At 38.0% G+C, this 21,425-nt stretch overlaps 1 protein-coding gene across 1 annotated transcript in view; it reads left to right on the plus strand.

Moving 5' to 3' along the window:
- Nucleotides 1-21,112, plus strand: part of Rnf217 (ring finger protein 217) — a 112,180-nt gene extending 91,068 nt beyond the window's left edge. The window contains exons 3-6 of the mRNA XM_005363649.2: nucleotides 36-200; nucleotides 14,116-14,317; nucleotides 19,311-19,382; nucleotides 20,390-21,112. Coding sequence (XP_005363706.1) covers nucleotides 36-200; nucleotides 14,116-14,317; nucleotides 19,311-19,382; nucleotides 20,390-20,463 — 513 coding nt within the window. The 3' untranslated portion in view covers nucleotides 20,464-21,112. The remainder of the gene's footprint in view (nucleotides 1-35; nucleotides 201-14,115; nucleotides 14,318-19,310; nucleotides 19,383-20,389) is intronic.
- Nucleotides 21,113-21,425: the final 313 nt, after the last annotated feature.

Genomic DNA, 21,425 nt, shown 5'->3' on the forward strand with positions numbered 1-21,425 from the left:
ACACATAATGGCCTAATGCTGTTTTTCTTGCACAGATCCAGTGTCCCACTTGCCAATTCATCTGGTGTTTTAAGTGCCACGCTCCTTGGCATGAAGGTGTTAACTGCAAGGAGTACAAAAAAGGAGACAAGTTATTGCGTCACTGGGCCAGCGAAATTGAGCACGGGCAGAGAAATGCCCAGAAGTGTCCAAAGTGCAAGGTGAGATAACCTTTAGCAGAAAAGTAAAAGAAATTGCCCCTGCATGTAGCTGAGCAACACTGACAGTTTGAAAGTGCAGTGTACTCACAATTGCCTACTCAGGTACGAAGAAAGCTTCGCTGTTTCGTTTTTCAAGACTAATGATATTGTATGTCAAACTGAACACGTGTGTGCACATAATGTCTATTACTGTCATTAGCATTTTAGTTCAAATCTTACGAAAGCTACTAACAAATATTGGTCTAAAACACAGAGACCCTTATTTTTCGCTTTTATGGTAAGATGCATGCACATGTAGATGCCGCTATGAAGACAATAGAAAAGTTTATTTCACTTGCTGACATACCTGCAGTCCCCGTACCGGGTGCAGACTGAGAACCCTGGTCCTTTGCACTTCTCCTGCTGCTGTGCCTGTCACTGCTTTACATGCCTGTCATTACTTTATGTTGACCTCTTTGTCTTTTTTGTAAATCTTTCAAGGACAAAGCTAGTACGAATGTCAGGAATTGGTGATTTCTGAGTCCTGTTTTTCCATTTTCTCTTGACAATCATTCATGCCTTCAAGAGTTAGCATGCCTTTGAGCTGGGACCTAGATGTTGAAAACCAGCTCTGCAGTAATCAAGAAAGATTGTCCTCTAGAGAGGTCAGCAAATCTTTCTAATTTGAAAATAGACTGGATGCTACATGATTTACATCTGTTGGAATCTAACATTTTTATTTTGAGGTTTACTTTAGAAAGGTAGGTGTGTGTGTGTGTGTGTGTGTGTGTGTGTGTGTGTGTGTGTGTGTGTGTGTTTAGAAGTATTTGGACTTCTGCCATGCATGGCTTATATATTTGAACAAATTTACTTTGGACAACCATATTGGGTCCAATTTTTTTCTTCAAGAATAATTTGACAGTTTCTTCCTTGAGACCTAGAACTAAATAAACGAAGTTTAAATTATTAGAAAAAAAATTTTAAATTAATAATGGTGAACCCAAATTATAGTAAAAGTGTTTTATAAATTAATGTATTAGTGAGCATGTCATAGTTTGCTGTACTAAATTCACATTTTATTTTCTGCATAAAGAAAGTAAATAATATCGTGTGAAATTGGTGCTGAATTCTCAGTGACCAGAAGAAGGTTGTGAGAAAATTTCTTTCTGTGGTATTTAGGCTGGCCTGGAACTCCTGGCCTTGAGATCCTCATGCCTCAACATTCTCAGTAGCTGTACCTACAGGTCAGCTTGACCTTATTCTTGGAAGTGGTCCTTGGTGATTTGTCAAGGTATTCGTACTTTTCCCTGCCCTGGAGAACAGAACAGTTTTACCTCTGTGCTGCACCGATTGCTCTGTGCACGTAGTCTGTGTCCCACTGTAGAGCAAGCAAATGATGAGGCAGTTGGCCTTTCTCCCACCTGCCACTTCATTCTGAGCTACTTCTCAGTTTCAAACCCAATCCAGGCCAGCAGGAGTTAGGGAGTGTTGTTGACTCTTTCTACTGAACACTGTCCTGAAGAGTACACTTCACATCTCTCTAAATGGCTGTAAAAACAATTTCCATTTAGTCTGGTTCTAAAACTATGCCCTGGATGAGTGACCATGCAATATTATGTAGTGGGGGATTTCTCGATGAACAGAAGCAGTTCAGAAAAATCCCGCTTTTATGACATCAGTGTCTTAACCTAACATTAAATGGAAGTTGAAAGAAAAAGCAGCCAGTGTGTTTATAGTGGGCCCTAATAGCTTCAGTAGTTTCTACAAATACAGATAAATAGCTAAGAGAAAGTCTAAGTGCTGGCAGCCCATTTAGGGTAGCAGGTAAAAGGTAAAGAGTTTCAAAAGAGTTGCCCTATTAGTAGCCCAAAGAAAGAGCCATAGAACCGTCCACATGACTGCACTGAAGCAATCATTTGCAGGTGCAATTCATATCCATAAAATGTAAGTCATATTTTATGGCTTGTTTGGATTGCACGAATTCATTTTTTTCCAGGCATGACTTTAAAGCTTTACATTTCTGATCTTTTTCTGTCTTTGAAGTAACTTATTCTTTCCCCTGCAAGGAAACTGAGAAGACAGATTCAGTGAGTTAATATTGTGCATGCTAAGACTCCTTTTCACAAATCATGCATGAAAATTACAGATACAAAAAAGGAAGATTGAAGTTTCCAAAATTTTTGAAGATTTCCACACACAATGCTTCCAAGTGCACAATTAATTGTTAATTTATTTGCATGTAAATACTATAAATATTTGTAACAAAATACATTGGAATTTTGTTTTGACCAAACTTATTTATATTTTTCATTCTCTTATTGTGTTTTAAGTTAATTTCATAGTATTAATCGTAGTTATACTATGTATACTATTTATCCTTAAATGTTTGTTTATAAGTGCATAAGACTTGATAGAAATTTGGGAAGAGCAGGAAAGCACTTACCCAGCATCCCACAGTACTACCACATTCACTGTTAATATATCCCTGTTTCTCTGAAGCCTGTGCCCTTCTTAAATTACTTTTATAAAGGTTTTAAGGGTAGTATCGTGACTACTTCATGTCATTAGTTTTTCTATTTAACCACTCAAATGTCGCCAATGTTAAATAATTGTTTTCTCAGCATTTCTGTTAACTGTGTCATCTCTGTTTAAATGTCCTTCTGCTGCTGTTTGGTTTAGTTTACTGTTTCACTGTTTTCCAGACACATTTGCTTCTAAGCTTAAAGCATCACTTACCATCCAGAAGTTTGATGTAAAAATTTAATATGTCTATTTTCTTCCTTACCTTGAACCTTTTGATGTGTCAATATTTTAACTTTTCAGCTTAATCCAACCATAATTTATTTAGTGTTTATTATGAATTAGATACTTAAAATGATTTCTCTCCCACTTTTCTCTCCAAACATTTTGCTCAATTGTATTTATTTAATAATTCTGCCCTATCAATTAATTTGTAATTCTTACTAAGCAAATGTTAAATCATAATACTTAGTAGAGTCTTTCTTGGGGTCTCCAATCTTGTTGCTAAGTTGCTAGAAAAATTCTATAATAAAACTGGTGAGTTTCAAATGGTTGTGCCTAAGTAAAATGCATCATTCAGGAAGCATTAGCATGTGGTCACCCTTGTGTGCACTAGTAGTTTAACTAAAACAGCTCATTCTTCCCCTTCATTTACCAGTGGCTCTTCTCCACAGTGAGATGCCTTTGCCTCATGAGGAAAGCGCAGTTTCATACATGGCATGGTACTATAAGAAAATCTGACTTATGTAAGCAAATGAAAACTAGTATTTATAATTGAATTTTGGGGCCAGCAAGATGGCTCAGTGAGTAAATGAACTGGCCGCGGAAACTGACCACCTGAGTTCAGTCTCTAAAACACACATGGTAGAAGGAAAAATCCGACTCCCACATATTGTGGTCCAGCCTCTGTAAATGTGCTATGGCATGTATGTAGACATGGCATGCATACATACATAGCCATACACAAATAAATAAAATATAAGAAAAAGTATAATCGAATTTGACAGGTATTAAAAATAGTGTTTAAAGCTCTTTACTATCATTTATGATCACAATGTTTACTCATAAGTGCAATTATTTTGTGTTGAAGTAAACACAGGAAAATAATTCCAGATATTGAGTTATTTTTATGAAACTATAATAACATCTTATTAAGATGGATTTTGTTTAGCCAATTTGATGAATATTATTGCCTCTTTTTGATTAATTTATTTTTATGTATATATGTGAACACATTTATGAATTTATGTACACCAAATACAAACAGGAGCTCACCGAGTCAAACAGGTCTTTCACTTGTTTGATTAGAGTTATGTCAAAATATTTTATGTGATTTGTGGCTATTGTAAATGGTGATGTTTCTCTGATTTCTCTTTCAGCTCATTTACCATTTGTATATAAGAAGGCTCACTGATTTTTTGAGTTAATATTGTATCTACATACTAAAAATGCTTATGAGTTTTAGGAGTTCCCTGGTAGAATTTTTGGAGTCACTTATGTATACTATCAGCAAATAGAGAAAGTTTGACTTCTTCTCCTATTTGCACCCCCTTAATCGCCTTTTGTTGTCTTATTACTCTAGCTAGAACTTTGAGTACTATATTGAATAGACACGAAGAGAGGGAATAGTCTTGTCTTATTACTGATTTCAGTGGGATCACTTTGCGTTTTTCTCCATTTAGTTTAAGGTTGGCTGTTGGCTTACTGTATATTGCCTTTATTATGTTAAGGTGTGTTTCTTATATCCCTGGTCTCTCCAAGACCTTTATAATGAAGAAGTGTTCAATTCTGTCAAAGGCTTTTTCAGCATCTAATGAGATGATCATGTGTTGTTTTTTCTTTCAGTCTGTTTATATGGTATATAAACATTGACAGATTTTCGTATGCTGAGCCATCCTTGCTTCTCTGGGATGAATCCAACTTGGTCGTGGTGGATGAATTTTCTGATGTTTTTTGGATTTGGTTTGCCAGTAACTTTGCATCGAAGTTCATGAGGGAGATTGATCTATAATTCTCTATCTTAGTTATAGCTTTTTTTGGTTTGGGTGTCAGGGTAACTGTAGCCTTATAAAAAAAAGTTTGGCAATGTTCCTTTTGTTTTGATTTTGTGGAACAATTTGAGGAGTATTGGTATTAGCTCTTCTTTGAATTTCTGGCAGAATTTTGCCCCGAAATCATCTGGCCCTGAACATTTTTGATTTGGAGGCTTTTGATGACTGTTTCTATTTCCATCGGTGATATATTTCTATTCAGTTTGTTTATTTTGGTCTTGTTTAATTTTGATATGTGGTACTTATCTAGAAAATTGTCCATTTACTTTAAATTTTCCAATTGTGTGGAGTACAGGTTTTTGAAGTATGACCTGATGACTCTCTGGATTTCCTCAGTGTCTGTTGTTATGTCCCCCCTTTTCATCAGTAGTTTGTTAATTTGGATATTCTCTCTCTGCCTTTTGGTTAAGTTGGATAAAGGTTTGTCTATCTTGTTGATTTTCTTGAAGAACCAACTCTTTGTCTCATTGATTCCTTGTAGCACACACAGGCATGCACAAATAAGCCAAAATACTAATGGATCATGTTAAATGCTAGTATGCAGTCTTTACTTCTTCTTTTATGCTGTTACTGCATTAATGATCATAGCAGTGCTGTCTAACATGCTGACATTGACTGCTGCATACCAGCCCCTGATGTAGTTAACTCACGGTCGTCTCACAGCAGCCTGTCAAGTGCTGAGATTATGGGCATGTGCCGTCATACCCAACCAGGACTGTATTTTTATGACAAAAAAATAAATAAATAAATAAACAAAAACACATGGTTACACTTTGGAGATTAATTATATAATGCAGATATACAGTGTATTTATTTCTTAATTGTTAGGTTGCTCTAATTATAAAATAGAAACAAGTGACACTATTTTTAATGTAATAACTTACACCTTCAGTATGTAAATATATATTATAACATTAAAAGGAATTATAAGTAAATGTATATACATATTAATATTTATGAAGTTTAAAATTAAAACATTATCAATATCTGTCCTTTACATTTAACAGTTTTAAATGAAGGCAAAAAAAGTGTTTGAATATGTCTAAACATGTTTATGTGTGTAATGCATACGTGTGCATGTATAATCAATTTCCTCAGTTGCGCAATGGTAGTGTAAGTTAAAAAATATGCTATACGAAAACTATATAAATGCCTTTGTGTTCCTACATAAAATAGTTAGAGTTTAAGTTCAGATATTATGAATAGATTTCATTTCTGTGAATATCTAATGTATTTGAAAATTATATGCCAAGAGTCTAGTTCTTCCAGGAGAGCCCAAGGCAGCATCAACCTCATTTGTGATAGCCAGAAATCTCCCGCCAAATAAAACAAGAATTCTGAACTTTCTAAAAGGGGATGAAAGGGCCTATTGAGAGTCACGTATAGATTATGGCACTTCTGGAAAGGGTGGAGTCTCGTGATCCATTTAGGCAGAGCTGTGTGAGTACAATGCTAGAGGCCCAACCTTTATTTGAATACTGATGCAGCCATTTTTCCTAAAGGATCTAGAACTCTCAGCTCAGTTTTAAGCCTTCCTTTCTGTTTCTGTGGCAACTTCTACTCAGAATTTAAAATAAAATGGAACATGTAGTTCAGTGAAATAACATGTACTCAACATGTGTGAGCCTCAGGCTCCATCTCCAGCACCAAGAAAAAAGAAAGGGAAGGCTAAGTTAGAAGAAAGGAGGGAAGAGGAAGAAAGGGAAGGGGTGACTTGTACTTTAATAGGATTTTACAGAATGTTGTAGCCGGGTTCATGGTGAGAAGACACCTCCTGGGGGAACATAAGCAAAGTAGCTGAGAACTTTTGTAGATGGAGCTGCGGGCCGCGTTCCTGCCACCTGGCCCCCAGCTGCCTGGCTAGCTTATGCCCCAAAATAATTACACAGAAACTATATTCTTTTAAACACTGCTTGGCCTGTTAGCTCTAGCCTCTTACTGGCCAACTCTCACATCTTGATTAACCCATTTCTATTAATGTGTGTAGCACACAAGGTTGTGGCTTACCAGGAAGGATCTTAACCTGCGTCCATCTTGGAGAGGAGAGCTATAGCGACTGCCTCATTCCCTTCTTCTCAGCATTCTGTTCTGTCTTTCCTGCCTACCTATGTTCTGATCTATCAGGCCAAGCAGTTTTCTTTATTAATTAACCAATGAAAGCAACAGATAGACAAATGACCTTCCTCCATCAAACTTTTACTATGTGAAGGGTTTCCAAGAGAGAGTGTGACCTCAGTGCAGAGACAGAAGATGTTCCCTGTGGGAGCCACAAACACTTGGTAGTTCCTTTAGTGTAAACCTCTGAAAGTGGTGGCAAGACAGTGCTGGGGAAGTGAACAAGTACACAGACTTTGCATACCACATTAAATGGATTGGAGCAAGAGTTAAGTGGTATCAGGTTTATATTTTAGATTGCTGTTGGCATCTTGAAAGGAGGTATAAATAGTTATAAAGAGATGATGCTATAAGTTTAGGATAGTTGTCAAAAGGCTGAGAACACAAGATCAGACTGATTAGCAGGAGGTCTATCACTATGACCTTGATGATTAGTTCCATGCAGGAAGTTTGGAAGAGGCTAATCAAGCTGCTCAGTAGACATTTAGCTGTGTGCCTAGCAAGATGAGGATGCTATAAACTGAGTTGTATATTAGAGACAAGATACAGTTTTATCTTATTATTGCTAGAATAAAGCACTCAAGAACGAAGGTGACTTGAGTTCTGCTTATTTGGCTTGAAATGACTAAAAGGCTTATGTGTATTACTGATGAATAGTTGTGTGGTTCTAAAGGCTAAAGGCCAGGCCCACAGATAAGATAAAGAAACCATTATAGTGGGAGAAAATTAAAACCAATGCTTTATATGTGGAGGAAGTCACCCAAAGAAAATGTATGAAGTATTGGAAGTACCAATGGAGTTAGGTCTCGTTGAAGAAGTAGCAACCTAAGACAGATCAGAGGAGAGTGGAAAATAGAGGTCATTGAAAGAAAGAAGAGTACATCAAAGGTCAGGGAGGAGGTACTGATCAGCTGATGGAATGACACCAGGTGATACAAGAAGAAAGCCATTTTTAAACAAGTTCATTGGGCTTGACAATTGAGTGATCGTGGATAGCACCCATTTGTCTTTTTCAAGTCCTTGTTGAGAACATGTTTGAGGAAATGTACAGCCCTTTAATAAAAATAATGAAAAGTTATACAGAAAGCTGTAGAGGCAGCTCAACATTTGCTTGCAATCCCAAGGACAAGAGTTCACATCCCAACAACCTTGTAACAACAGTACCACACATTACTGTCACTCCAGCACTCTACTTACAGATTGATGAAGCTAGCTGGCTTCCAGCTTACCCATGAAAATGAAAGCTGTGGGATCAGGCAGAGACCCTGGCTCCAAGGAACTGGTAGACAATAGAAGAGGACACAGATCTGCCCTCTGGGCTCATTTACAGAAATGTACGCCTTGCAGACACAATACATATACAATAAATATATGAATAAATAGATAAATAGAAATATGTATATGATCTGAACCAATGCAGACAGGTGCATTATTACCGCATGCCTAAGCAGACAGGTGTAGATAATTCGCGTTTCCAGATACAGAGTAGCAGTGCTGTGCTGAGGCATTCAGAGATCCAGTGCTGTGAGCTCTGCACGTCCCTGGAACTCCACTTAGCTAGTAAACTGCTGCCTGCCTTCCATTTCTTAGATTAAATGTCACTTCACAAACACCTCTTCCTACCCTTTCCACCAGATCAAGCTCCTCCATTAAGTGTTCTTCCCATCCATGCTTCATCTGCTTCATAGAATTTTTTTACAGTTTAGGAGATATATTTTTGTACAGTTGATTAACATCTGTCTGTACTTTACATTATACACTCCTTTCTAGCAGGAACCACGTAAGATCTTTATCAGCAAACAAGTTATTGTCTATTGGACAAAAGAATAAGTAAAAGACAACTGGATGTTTCTGGAACATGGGTCATGGTTAGCGAGAAAGAGTTAACTGTGGTTGAAGAAAAATTACAGGAGGTACATGTGGATATGGTGAATAAAAATCTTAATTGCATTCTAGTCATATTGCCTTCCAGAATTTCTCCTACAGGAATTTTAATGCAGAGGGAAGATATTATTTAGAATGGATCTTTTTACCTCATAAACCAAGTAAAAAATTAAAAACATGTGAAAAATGTCTCTGGATTAACTATAAAAGGAAAATTGAAACTTGGTCAACTATCAGGAATAGACCCAGCAGAGATTGTAGTGCCTTTTACTACTAATGAAATTCAAAAATTATAAAAAGACAATGAACATTGGCAAAGAACTTGTGCTAATTTTTTAGGAGGAGCGATTAATAGCAGTTATCCCCAAAGCAATAGAATTAACCTTAAAAAGAGAACTACTTGGATCCTTCTCTGCATTGTACATGACACATGAATAACTGAAGCCGTACATTCTATACTGACGCAAATAAATCAGGAAAGGCAGGTTACAAATCAAAAGATGTAAGTAAGGTAGAACAAAGCCCATTATATGTTATTCTTATGTTATAAAGGGATTTTAAAGAGCCTCTCAATATAGTTACAGTTTTGCAATATGCAAAAGAGTTGTTTTGCATATTGAAACTGCTGAATTTATACCAGACAATATAGAATTGACTTCATTATATTCAGGTTCAATATATAATCAGGAATAAGCTTTGTCCCATGTACATAACACACATCCGATCTCATACGGGTCTACCCGGTCATTTAGCACAAGGTAATGCAGAAATTGATTATTGACTAGAAATGTGCTGAATACCTCAGAATGTCATAAAGAACATCATGTCAGTAGCAAGGATTTAAAGAAAGTTTTCTATTTCATGGCAACAAACTAAGGAGATTATAAAGAGATGCCCTACTTGCTCTTTCTGTAGCCAGAAACCTCTACCTGCAGGGAGTAACCCAAAGGGTACTCAAAGAAATAAAATCCAGCAGATGTATATGTTCTACTTTGTAGAATTTGAAAATTAAAAGTGTATACCACACTATTGACACTTATTCAGGTTTTCAGTGGCAACTGCTTTGAGTTCAGAAAAGGCTGATTCAGTAATCACATGTTTATTAATAATAAAGTTATGGCCATCATGGATATATCTGCACAAATAAAGACATAATCATTCATCATATGTCTGTAAGAAAATAAAACAGTTTTTTGCTTATTATAATATCTAACATATTACAGGTATACCAAATAATCCTACAGGTCAGGCAGTTATAGAAAGAGCAAACCTAACTATAAAAGATATGTTAAACAAACTGAAAGGGATGGAAAATAACCCCAGAAATATAGTATAATGCTTTATTAACCTTCAATTTTCTAAATGCTAATGAGAAAGGAATAACAGCAGCAAAAAGACATTGGATAATAAAGAAAACTTTTGAATCGAAGATGTGTTGACTTCACAATGGAAATTAGGAGATATGCTATGTTGGTGAAGGGGTTTTGCTCTTGTTTCCACAGGAGATGAAAAGGTATGAATACCATCAAAATTAATAAAGGTTTTATTTGAAAAAGAGAAACCTATTGATAAAAAGAATTGACAGTTCATCCACAGATGTGACAATCATACAGGTGGCGAGGAAATCTCATAAGGGTTGGGACAGGGATCTCTTCTTGTCTTTCAGGAAAATACTCATCTTCAAAAAGTCAAGAGACCCTGGACATTTAGATGCCTAAAGAAGAAGAGATAAGTATCCAGAAAGGATCACCAAGCAAAGAGAAATATGACTTATGAAGACAGGTCATCTGCAGGGTAAAATTTCATTACCTAAACATGAATATATCACTACATAAAAATCAAAGCTGACTTTGAAGTTGGACAATGGCTATCCTTCTCTAAATCCAAGCATGTTATTTAAGGAAAAATTCAGAGTCTCTGTCTCATGTCAGGAGCCATCTGGTATGGGACAGAAAGAAGAAAGAATTTAGGAAAAATTTTACTTATCTCCATACCTGTGTTAGTCTCTATCATATTTTTTATTGAATATATGTTTATATGAATAATGTTTAAGTTTTCCATAATGAACAATAAATTTTCCTGCAGTAATCTTTGAAGTTTCCAGGAAGAAGATGGGGCCCCACAACAATGATTCCACGTGGTTGATATGACATCATGATGCTGAAGCACTACTTTAAGATTTATTTTGGCTACCAGCTGCTCAAAACAATTGTTAGCTGAAATGGTACACCTTCTGACAACGTTTTGGCCAGAACTTCAAATAAGAACTTCAAAAAAACCCTACGGAATATTCAGAAACTATTTGCAATTATATCAGACAGTAATCTTGAAACTTAACCATCATTTAGTTTTGCAGGATCCCATAGTAAAAATATCACCCCCATGACAGCTGGAAGCAATTCTAGAAGATGACATCCCCTCTCCCAACAACGTTTATCCTCAGGTTTAGGGACATCAATTAGGGACTGATTATAACTAGTATAGGGTTGGGAGTTGAGGTGGAAATTATGTAGGCTCGGAGATCTTTGAAAAGGGGGGGGGAATTGGATGAGATAATTAGTGTGTGTTTACTCACATTAATAATAATAGTGAATAATAGAGTGAATACTTGTGAGCAATTATTTATAGACAATTTACATTGATATAGATTCTTATTGATACAAATTCAAATTATATTTATTATATTGAATGTGCTCCTATTTCTGTTTACAATATTTGTACACCCAGGCAAAGTTATTTTGTCATTGTACGCATGCGTGCTTTTGCCTCTGCATAAGAAATTTTGTATATTGATACAATTTTAAGATATATTTATCATATTGCACTATAATTTATACCTCTGATCAATATACATATACATTGTTTACATTTTGAGGTCATTGACCTCATTTGTTGCACAGTTGTTTAAAGATTGTTTAATATTCTAATATGAGGTCTTCCTCTTTAAGCTTTAATAAGGTAGTAAGAACTATAGGTCAATAGTCATACATGTTTGTCACACTTATAGTTAGACTAATCAAGTTCTTTAAATACATAGAGATTGTATTTTGTATAGATAGGTAATCTTCAACCACTTCAAAGAACTTTAGAACATGACATTTAAATAACTTGGGTTTCTGTTGATATGAGACACAATTGCTCCTGGCAGTACCCATCTATTCCTGAGAAAATGTTGGGCACCGAAGACACTCTATTTGTAGCATTTTTTCTTCTTGGCAAAACAGACCTTTGGGCAAAGAACTGCCCATGCCTCGATCACTGACAAAAGACTGTCAAACCTTGCCAAGACAGGGTAAGACAGTTCTGAAAATTTTCCTTACTCTGAAAATGGTCTGTCAGTTACTCTAGGCCTTAGCCAAAGTTGGTTGCTCCAACGTTGTAAATGAGAATTTGTGTGATTACCCAGGTAGCCAGTATTGTTACACTAACTGTTGGCAGAGGCTTCTTTTTCATTTCCTAGCCTCCCAGACCCAAAATAACCACACAAAAACTGTATTAATGAAAACATTGCTTGGCCAATCACTTAAGCGTATTGCTAGCTAGCTCTTATATCTTAAATTAACCTGTTTCTATTATTTTATATTTTACCACGAGGCTCGTGGTTTACCAGTACCAGTGGCTCAGGCATCTTTCTCCTATGGCAGCTACATGGTGTCTGCCTGACTGTATTTTGCCCTGCTATAGGCCCAAAGCAGATTCTTTATTAACCAGTGGTATTTACAACATACAACCAGGTTTTCATGATAAATTATAGCCATCTGAGTGGCTAGTTTATTTTTAGGAGAGCTATAGCAGTATGTATGTATATATATATTACTAACCTGTGTCTTAAAGTTTTATGTTTTTAAAATAAAAATAACATTTTTATCAAACTATACCGTGTAAATATATTTTCTCCAGGACTTTACTTAGCATGTTGGTTTAGTATTACCCTGGATGTGAGGAGTTCAGAATTCCAAGTTTCTTATTAGCAAATGTTCATTATGAATGCCTCCTGCTGACATGGGGCTGCAATGTGCTTGTTTATTTCTAGAGTTACAAAATAATAAAATGTGTTTTATATGATTACATTTGTCACTTTTTACATCAATGGGATCAAAATAGCTGATAGAAACTGTCATAATTTGTTTCCGTTCATGCTTGTAGAGTTCAGTTTGTCGTAGTTGGGAGGCATAGCAGAGTGGCTTCATTCACAGCAGCAGAAGCAGGAGGCCAAGACTATTCACACCAGTGCTATTCATGCCAGGAAGCAGAGAGTGGACGGGAACCAATGTTTGGAGTGTAACCATCAAAGGCCTTGCCCTAGTGACCTACCTCCTCCAGCTAGGCTCCACATCCCCAACATTCTGTAGTCGAAATACCTTTCAGAGGTCAGGTCATGAGTGAGAGTGATGGTCCCACAGGACAGATAGAAGACTCAGGAGAAGCAGTCTTTGTACTGTGCTTGGAGCACAGCAGTTGTAAAGAAATTTAGTCCTCTCCTTTTGTGGATCACCCCTGCCATCACTGTGTTCTCTGAAAAAGCATGAACAGTTAACCTCCATTTCTGTGCAGCTTAGAGGCCAAAAGCTGCCAGTAGATGTCGAGTTTATGAGGCCCATGTGCTGAATCTAAGGCTATGTACTATATTCCCACCCCTGGTCTGAGTTATTTCTTAGTGCCACCTGCAGGCCACATTGCTATGATCTTATAAGTACTGGCAAATAGGCCCCAGAAGAGGGTTCCCTGGACCAGGGGCTGAGTTACTAGCATAGCCCTCTCTTAGGCCTTTTATCCCAGTTTTATTTACAGTTTGCATTTGTTCCTAAAGCCCCTGAGATAACTGATGAGTGCACAAAGCCTGTGTCCACTGCTATGGAGCAAGCAGCCGATGTAAAGAGATAAGTAGCTAGCTGTAAAAGGGTCGGGCGGCCAGTAGCAGTCATCAACAACTCTGGTGATGTAGTAGTGACCCTGGATCATAATGTGTCCTTGACTGCATACTAACTCTGTGTACCTAAGGAAAAGGAGTAGCAAGTGAAATACTGAAAGCTGTAGGCTGTGGTCATGACTTACCTAATGAGTCAAACAACAATCCTGGCAGGTTTGACTCTTGTGTTAACTATGACTAAGTTATATGTTAACTATGACTAAGTATGTTAAAATAGTCACCAGCACACAAGTCCCAAAGCAACATTACAAGCTTATAATGGTAAAAATAATATTGGGAATATTGTAAATATAAACATGATAATAAACAAATTGAAGACTTTAGGAATGCCACAGAAGACTTTTCATTTGGTCCAAGTGGTTCCGTAATATTTGATATTTTACTTTTTAAAGACATTAATTCCATTTTCTTCTCTTAATCTCATCCCTTTATCCAGATCCATATCCAGAGAACGGAAGGATGTGACCATATGACTTGTTCACAGTGTAACACTAATTTCTGTTATCGATGTGGAGAGAGATACCGCCAGCTCCGGTTTTTTGGAGACCACACATCAAACCTCAGTATATTTGGATGCAAATATCGCTACCTCCCAGAGAGACCTCATTTAAGAAGATTAGTTCGAGGGTCAGTCTGTGGTGAGTAGTATCACACACACTTGCTCTTGGGTATCTTCCTTAGGACATAAGGAGCGGGGTAGAAGTGTCCCAGCCTTGAGAATTCTCAGTGCTTGCTGTGTGCCAAGGATTTTAGTAGGGCCTTTACCAAAAGCTAGGAAGAGAATCGGTCCTTTTGTGATCAAAATTGAGAAGTTAAGTTTGTTAGCTTTCGTGATCAGCACTTCTGAAACACTGAATGAGAGCCAATTGGTGACAAGGGGAATGTCGTATTTATTTTTATATGGACATTAACAGGTGTCTTAAACACCTGGATGTTCAATTGATTCATTAAATAAGCACAATACAGCACAAAACAGGGAACAATGATGAAAAAGTATACACACATCCCAGAGCCCGATAACACCCATAGAAATGATATTGTCATGTATTTGTTGTTAGTAATCAACAACTAATCAGATAATGGCATGAGTATGAAGGCTCCCATAAGCCCAAGTCTAGGTACCCAGGTGTAACTGCTTTTTGAATAGTCTTTAACCCTCTCTTCATTAAACACACAGCCCTGTGCTCACACACATGCACAATGCAAATAGAAGCAGAAGTGTTGTTCTTATCAAATCACCCTGGCTCCATGCCCTGCCTTGGTTTATACAGTTCTCTCCTCATCTGACTTCTTGCATTAGCTCCCGACCCCTGAGCCATGTGTCCACTGTGAGACTTCTTCCTCTTCCAGCTGCACGGTTCTTAGCGGTTCTTTCTCTGACAGGCTTTCTCGTGTGTACCCAGCACTTTTTAATCATCTAAACATTTCCCTTCTTGGCTACCTCCTTTGCCTAGTTCATGAGAAGCGTCTGTGACTCTCCTCAGCCGCTTCACCATATAACTCACCTCACTCTCTGGAGTCGTGATGGCTGATTCAAGAAAAGTTGGTCGTTATAATAGCTGCAGACTCTTCATTTTTAAGTACACTTGAATATGTGGAACCCAGCGTCACCACTTCCTAAAACCATGCATGATCACTGTAAAACAACAACAACAAAAGTATCTCAACTAAATTTTAATTAAACACACTTTTTCAGAATCACTGGTTTTAATAATATCCAGTATTTTCTGTCCCTTTATTTGCTTGTTCAGTGAAAATTACAATTATGAAACTAGGAGTTGCTTGCTGCTTCTATGGACTTTGAAGATAACTAAGAAATGTAGACAGGATTTGTAAGAGTTGTCCCATGAGAGAAAATTACAAAGTTGGGAGTTGTGTAGTGTCTGTAAATCTGTATACACAGAGAATGACCCCAGACAGAAAGCTAATCTCTTCTTTGGCTCTTTTCTTTTCCTGTTTCAGCACCATCTTGGATTGTTTTGGTTTGGTGTGTGTGTGTTGCCTATCTTGTATTCAGATGCACACAACCACACATCACACATGTGCATTCAATTAAGCCAAGATAAATCTGACACTATAAGGAGCAGCTGGCTTAAAATAAGTTTCCCTCCCACACATTTTCCAGCCACCAAACACAGCTCTCTCTAATTGGTTACGATGGTTAGTACAGTTGTCAACTTGACACAAGCCAGACACCACACCCCATTGGAGGGGTCCTACCCCTCTTATCCAACTAAAACAGGAAAATAGATTACTCAGTAGCTCACAATTACTTATGACAGGATATGGATATTATAGCTCAGCCCTCACGTCTATCACCCAGTCTGTATTAGAGCCTTTAAGTGCCATTGGCCAGAGGCATAGCAAGTGCCTGCTTGTTCATCCAGCTAAGGGTGGAAAACTTGGTCTCCATTGCTGTGATCACATGCAGTAGAGCTCTTCAGGATGATGAACAGCAAATGGGAAACAGCAGATTATTCAAGGAGTGGTGCATTGAGTGCTTTTCCAAATTTTTAATTGCCTGTATTTATTTACTCTGTATATGTATTCACTGCCATTCACGTGTATATACCAAGGCATACGGAGCCCACGCGTGCAAATTAGTTTGCTCTTTCTACCATGAGGGTTGCAAGAATCAAATGCAGGTTGTTATGGTGGCAATAAGCACCTTTACCACCTGATTCATCCTGTGGGCCTCCAGAATTTGAAGTTTTAAATTATATAATTTTTAAAGATAATTATTTAACTTATCTCCTCAAAGCAAACAATTAGTATGAGCAAGAACAATGAAGTTGTCTCCAAAAGTTCTTTTGAAAAATACTCAGTTTAAATAAAAGAAAGAGATAGATAGATGACTCAGCAGTTTAACAGCTTTTTCAGAGGCTCTGGGCTCAGCTCACAGCACCCACAGACCTGGGTTGAACTAGAACTGTCTGTAATTCCAGCTCCAAAGCCTCCTATTTCTTTAAAAGGAAAGAAACAGTAGCAGGCATGGTGACGCACACCTGTAATCCCAGCACAGTGGAGATGGAGACAGGATGACCAAGAGTTCAAGGCCTGATTGGACTACATAGAGAATTAGAGGCCAGTATGAGCTATGTAGCAAGACTGTCTCAATTGTTTTTTAAGCAGACAGAAAGAAACTGAAAACAGGAGTAAAGCGTTCACATTAAAAATATTCACTGTCTGGGGCTGGAGCGATGGCTCAGAGGTTAAGAACACTGGCTCCTCTTCCAGAGGAGTTCAATTCCCAGCAACCACATGGTGGCTCACAACCATCTATGAGATCTGGTTCCCTCTTCTGGCTAGCAGGCATAAATGCAGACAGAACATTGTATACATAATAAATAAATTTTTAAAAAAAAAATTCACTGTCAGAAAAATATTATAAAATGAGTTACTTTGAATAATTGATTAGTATACAATTGTCATTAATATCCAGTGTTGAACTTTTGTAGCCTACAAAATGCATTGAAAATTTACAACAGTTATTTAAAAAAAAATATATATATATATATATATCATGGTATGATAATGCACACAGAGAAATCTAGCATTCTGGAAGCTGAAGCTGAAGGGACCATGAGTTCAACCAACCTGATCTATATAACCAGACCTTGTTTGAAAAGAATGGGTAGACCACTGGGCGGTGGTGGCACACATCTTTAATCCCAGCACTCAAGAGGCAGAGGCAGGTGGATGTCTGTGAGTTTGAGGCCATCCTGGTCTACAGAGTGAGGTCTAGGATAGCCAGAACTACACAGAGAAATCCTGTCTTGAAAAACGGGGGAGGGCGTGGTAAGGAGTGAAAGAGGAAGGGAAGGAAGTTAATAGGATAGTGATGTGGACATTTCCAAACAGTAGGTAGAACTGTGTAGTGAAGCCTGATCTCAGGAGGTTATGGCATAGAGATTGAAAGTTCAAGTACAATAAAAACTACTATTTCAAAGACCCTATCTCAAAAGAATAAACAAACAAACCAGTAAATCTAGGTAGACAATCAATGGTTACTGTGATAACATAAAATTGATAATGTTTTAAATTAAAAATATTTAAACAAAATATAATTATGGACGTGAAAGAATTTATTTGACTATTGAAAATCATTTTTTTAAGACAATTGTCATTGACCCTGGAATAAGAGAAAGTGTGCTTACTCCAGTCAAGGCAAGCTAACATGCAAACTTAACTGTGTCCTACACTGTCAAGTTATTCCTCCTAAAGGGCAGGTGCAGCGTGCCTGCTTGGATTCAGCCATGTTGGGGAGGGAAAAGGCATTGCTGTTACTTGACAGTCAGCTCTGTTGCTAAGATGAAAATGTCTTGGTTACTTTAAGAGGAATTACGACTAAAAAGACTGAGCCGTGTGTAGGGGTTTGGGAAAGAAAAGCAGTCTCTTAAAGTAACCTGGATACTGAATTCTACAGTCTTTGACACAGCCCTGCGGGTGGACAGGCGGTTGGCCAGTGACATTTAGTACTGCTTAACTAGCTTTGTCCCTGGTACAGAGTAAAAGAAAAGCTCCAGACTGGGCATTGTGTTAAACTGTTAAATATAAAAAGATTTATATATAAATTTACTAGATCGTAAACAGTATTCAGTAAAGCATATTCTTAAATTTGATATTTAAAATTGTATTTTCCCATATCTAGTCATCTAATTCCAAAAACTATTTTCAATGAATTAAAAAGTTAATTTTTTTTTGCCAAACTCCCGACAAGTGACAGTTGATCTTTTCTCATGTACTGATTGCTCACTACACATGACTTCTAGAAGGCATCGCTGTGCGAGTCTCCAGTAGCTCTGCAGTTCTACTGCAGTCTTCCGTTCTTCTCACATTCATTGTGGCAGTTAGTCTGTAGAGTTGTATGTTCAAAGGTTGCAGCCTGGTGACAAGACATAAGTAACCGTGCTGGTTTTGTCCATCTCAGTGTCTTTCAAAGTCAGAGGGATTCCACTGGTGCCTTCTGGACTCCAGTGACATGTGACAATAGTGGTGATTATCACAGATCAGTTATTCATTCCGAAGAGCAGTCCGCTGGTGCTGCCAAGTGTGGCCTCCCTCCCAGCACCCAGCCTCCTTACAAGTGCTTCCTTTCAGAATTCGTTACAATGATTCACTTGAGAGACTTCCAACACAGCTTTTATTCAATGGTTGTTTTCTCTAGCACTTGTCTGGAGGTATCCCATTTGGAGGTCACTCTATTAGATGGACTTAGGATTTCCCCTTTTACTCAACAAGTAAACAAAGCATCTTTCTTAGACATGGGCCCCGGCAGACACCATCCCTGTTCCCTATCAGCTCTCCAACGCTGTGAGCTCAATAGGTTGTCCACTGCGTGCTGGACTATGCTACTCCTTCCTTAAGCTTTCAACATTTTGAACATTGAAGGTAGAAGAAATCTACAGGAAAAGTGTGCCAGTATAAAGGATTGTAATCGTTTTGGCTATAAAGACTAAGTGACTTGTAGATATTTGGCATATGCCCAAGGCTTTGTAGCACTGCGTGCTTAAACTTCAATGATGGATTACGTGTGTCATTAATTGTTAATGCACTTCTTTACAGAATTACTTTAAATGCTTGGGAAATGAGATTCGAGACTCTTTAAGTTATTTTGGTTTTGTTTTCCAGCTGGAAAGCTCTTCATTGCGCCTCTCATCCTGGTTTTGGGATTGGCACTAGGGGCCATAGCAGTTGTAATCGGTAAGAAACACACAACATATCTGAGATTAGACTTCTCCCGTGGCAGTGGAGGCAATATGAGCGTGTGTATAATGGTGTGAGTCTATGAGTGAGCATCGTTTCTTCTCTGCCTTGCTTTAAACGGCCATGCACATGGGGTGTGTAAGGTGGGAGGGACATGTTTCCAACAGGACGTGTTTGTCAGAATCTTGACTAGATGAACACACTTGTTAAAGGAGTAGTTCTCTGGCTCCGCATGACATAGACTAGCCTGGAGAGCTGATGAAAACACACACTGCTAGATCCTACCCTCAGTTTCTAACACAGTGGTGACTAGGCCCCTGGATTTATGTTTCTAAAAGGCTCTCAGATGCTGCTGATGCTGTCAGCCCAAAGGGTACACTTTGGGTAGCAATGACTTAGAAATTTCAACTTAAATGTTCTGGATGAAAGCTATTTTGATCATTATTCCCTGTATAAAGTGGAATGCCTTTGCTGAACTAAATGGTTTTTCACAGGTAAACTTTTTTTATAGGTAATGAATATGTGGAACAGATAGAATTATGAAGTGTCTCACATTCCAGCCATCATAGTCAGTCAGGACTTTATACACCAGGTGTCACTATCAAGCAGAGAAAATCAAATCTCATTAGGATCTCATAGTTGTTAGAACGGGAACCACACGTATGTTCTTGGATAAAATGTTATTTACAGTGACCAACGATGAAATGTGACTAACATAGTGTGCAAACGACAGGGCTGACTGTGACAATAAAGACATCAGCATAAAGCTTGCTAGGAAATACCGTTCCTTATTGGAGCTGCTATGACTGAGGGTGACAAAGGGGACAGAGAACTACAGACATAGAGCGAAGCCTTATAAAAACACATCCCACAGCATTTTTGTGTTTGTGAAATTTTAATATAGTTTGCATGTGAGTAAAATTGGGAAATTTCACATATACCTCCCCACACATACGCCCCTCAGCATTTCCTCCCTAATTACCTTTATCCTTTTTAATCCCTAGGTTTATTTGTATTTCCTATATATTGCCTTTGTAAAAAACAGAGAAAGCGATCACGGACAGGTATGCACTGGTAATCTGCAGAGGATTTCACATGACATCAGCCGGTACCAGGGGGAGCTGTGCAGGATGGTCCACCGTCTGTGAGTCAGATCCTTGAAAACACCAAGAGGAACTTCTGCCATCTCGTCTCCTGTGGTTCTCAGCAGGCCACAGTGCCTCTAGCTACGGTGCACTCCCAACATGGTATCCTGTCCTTTCCCTAAACAAATTGCTGCTTTTTAAAAAATGGTCACTTTCGTTAATTATAAACATTTGTATAGTAACTCTGACCTTTGTGGTTCTTGAAAGAAGATATTTTGAGAACAGGGTATCCTCAGATGTGTTTTGAGGGCACCTCACAGGAGTGTGATTTGGACTGTCTGAACCCTGTGCTTCCCTCCAGGCTGTCTGTGAGACTTGGTTTGCATAGCTTGAAGTCCTGTCTGTCTCAACAAACAAAGCCACTTTGCAGAAGATAAATCACCAAGTGCACCTGTTGTCATTTGTAACCCAGTGGTACCATTCTTTCGTTCTTTGGATACTGTATTTGCTTTAAAAAAAAAAAAAAATCTCGGTACCCAGAAGGGACTTAATGAAACTAAATTAATGAGAAGAACCATGAGTTACTGGTGCGTATGTGTAAGGATGTGAATGTGTGTATATAAACACGTATTAAACCAGGCTCCATAACCGTGTGTTTGTCCATTTCCATGTGTATGTTCAGAGAACCATTCAGCTATGATGATTCCTTTTGTGGGCCTAACTTGGTAGTGTACTGAATTAAAGCCAATGTCAACAACAGGTTATTTCCATGGTAGCCCTGTCTGTTTCTTGCTCTTCCTGTGGTCACACACAGAGCCTTGTGCGATGTCACTCCAAGATGTACCAAACTTTGTAAACTGACAACACTGAAGGGGTGGTTTTAGAAAGTCCCCATGTTTCCGACACTTGATCTCTTTTGGATTCCTTGGATTTGGGCATACCTTATCCTGTCAAT

The sequence above is a fragment of the Microtus ochrogaster genome, linkage group LG9 (genome assembly GCF_000317375.1).
Source record: "Microtus ochrogaster isolate Prairie Vole_2 linkage group LG9, MicOch1.0, whole genome shotgun sequence".
NCBI lineage: Eukaryota > Metazoa > Chordata > Mammalia > Rodentia > Cricetidae > Microtus > Microtus ochrogaster.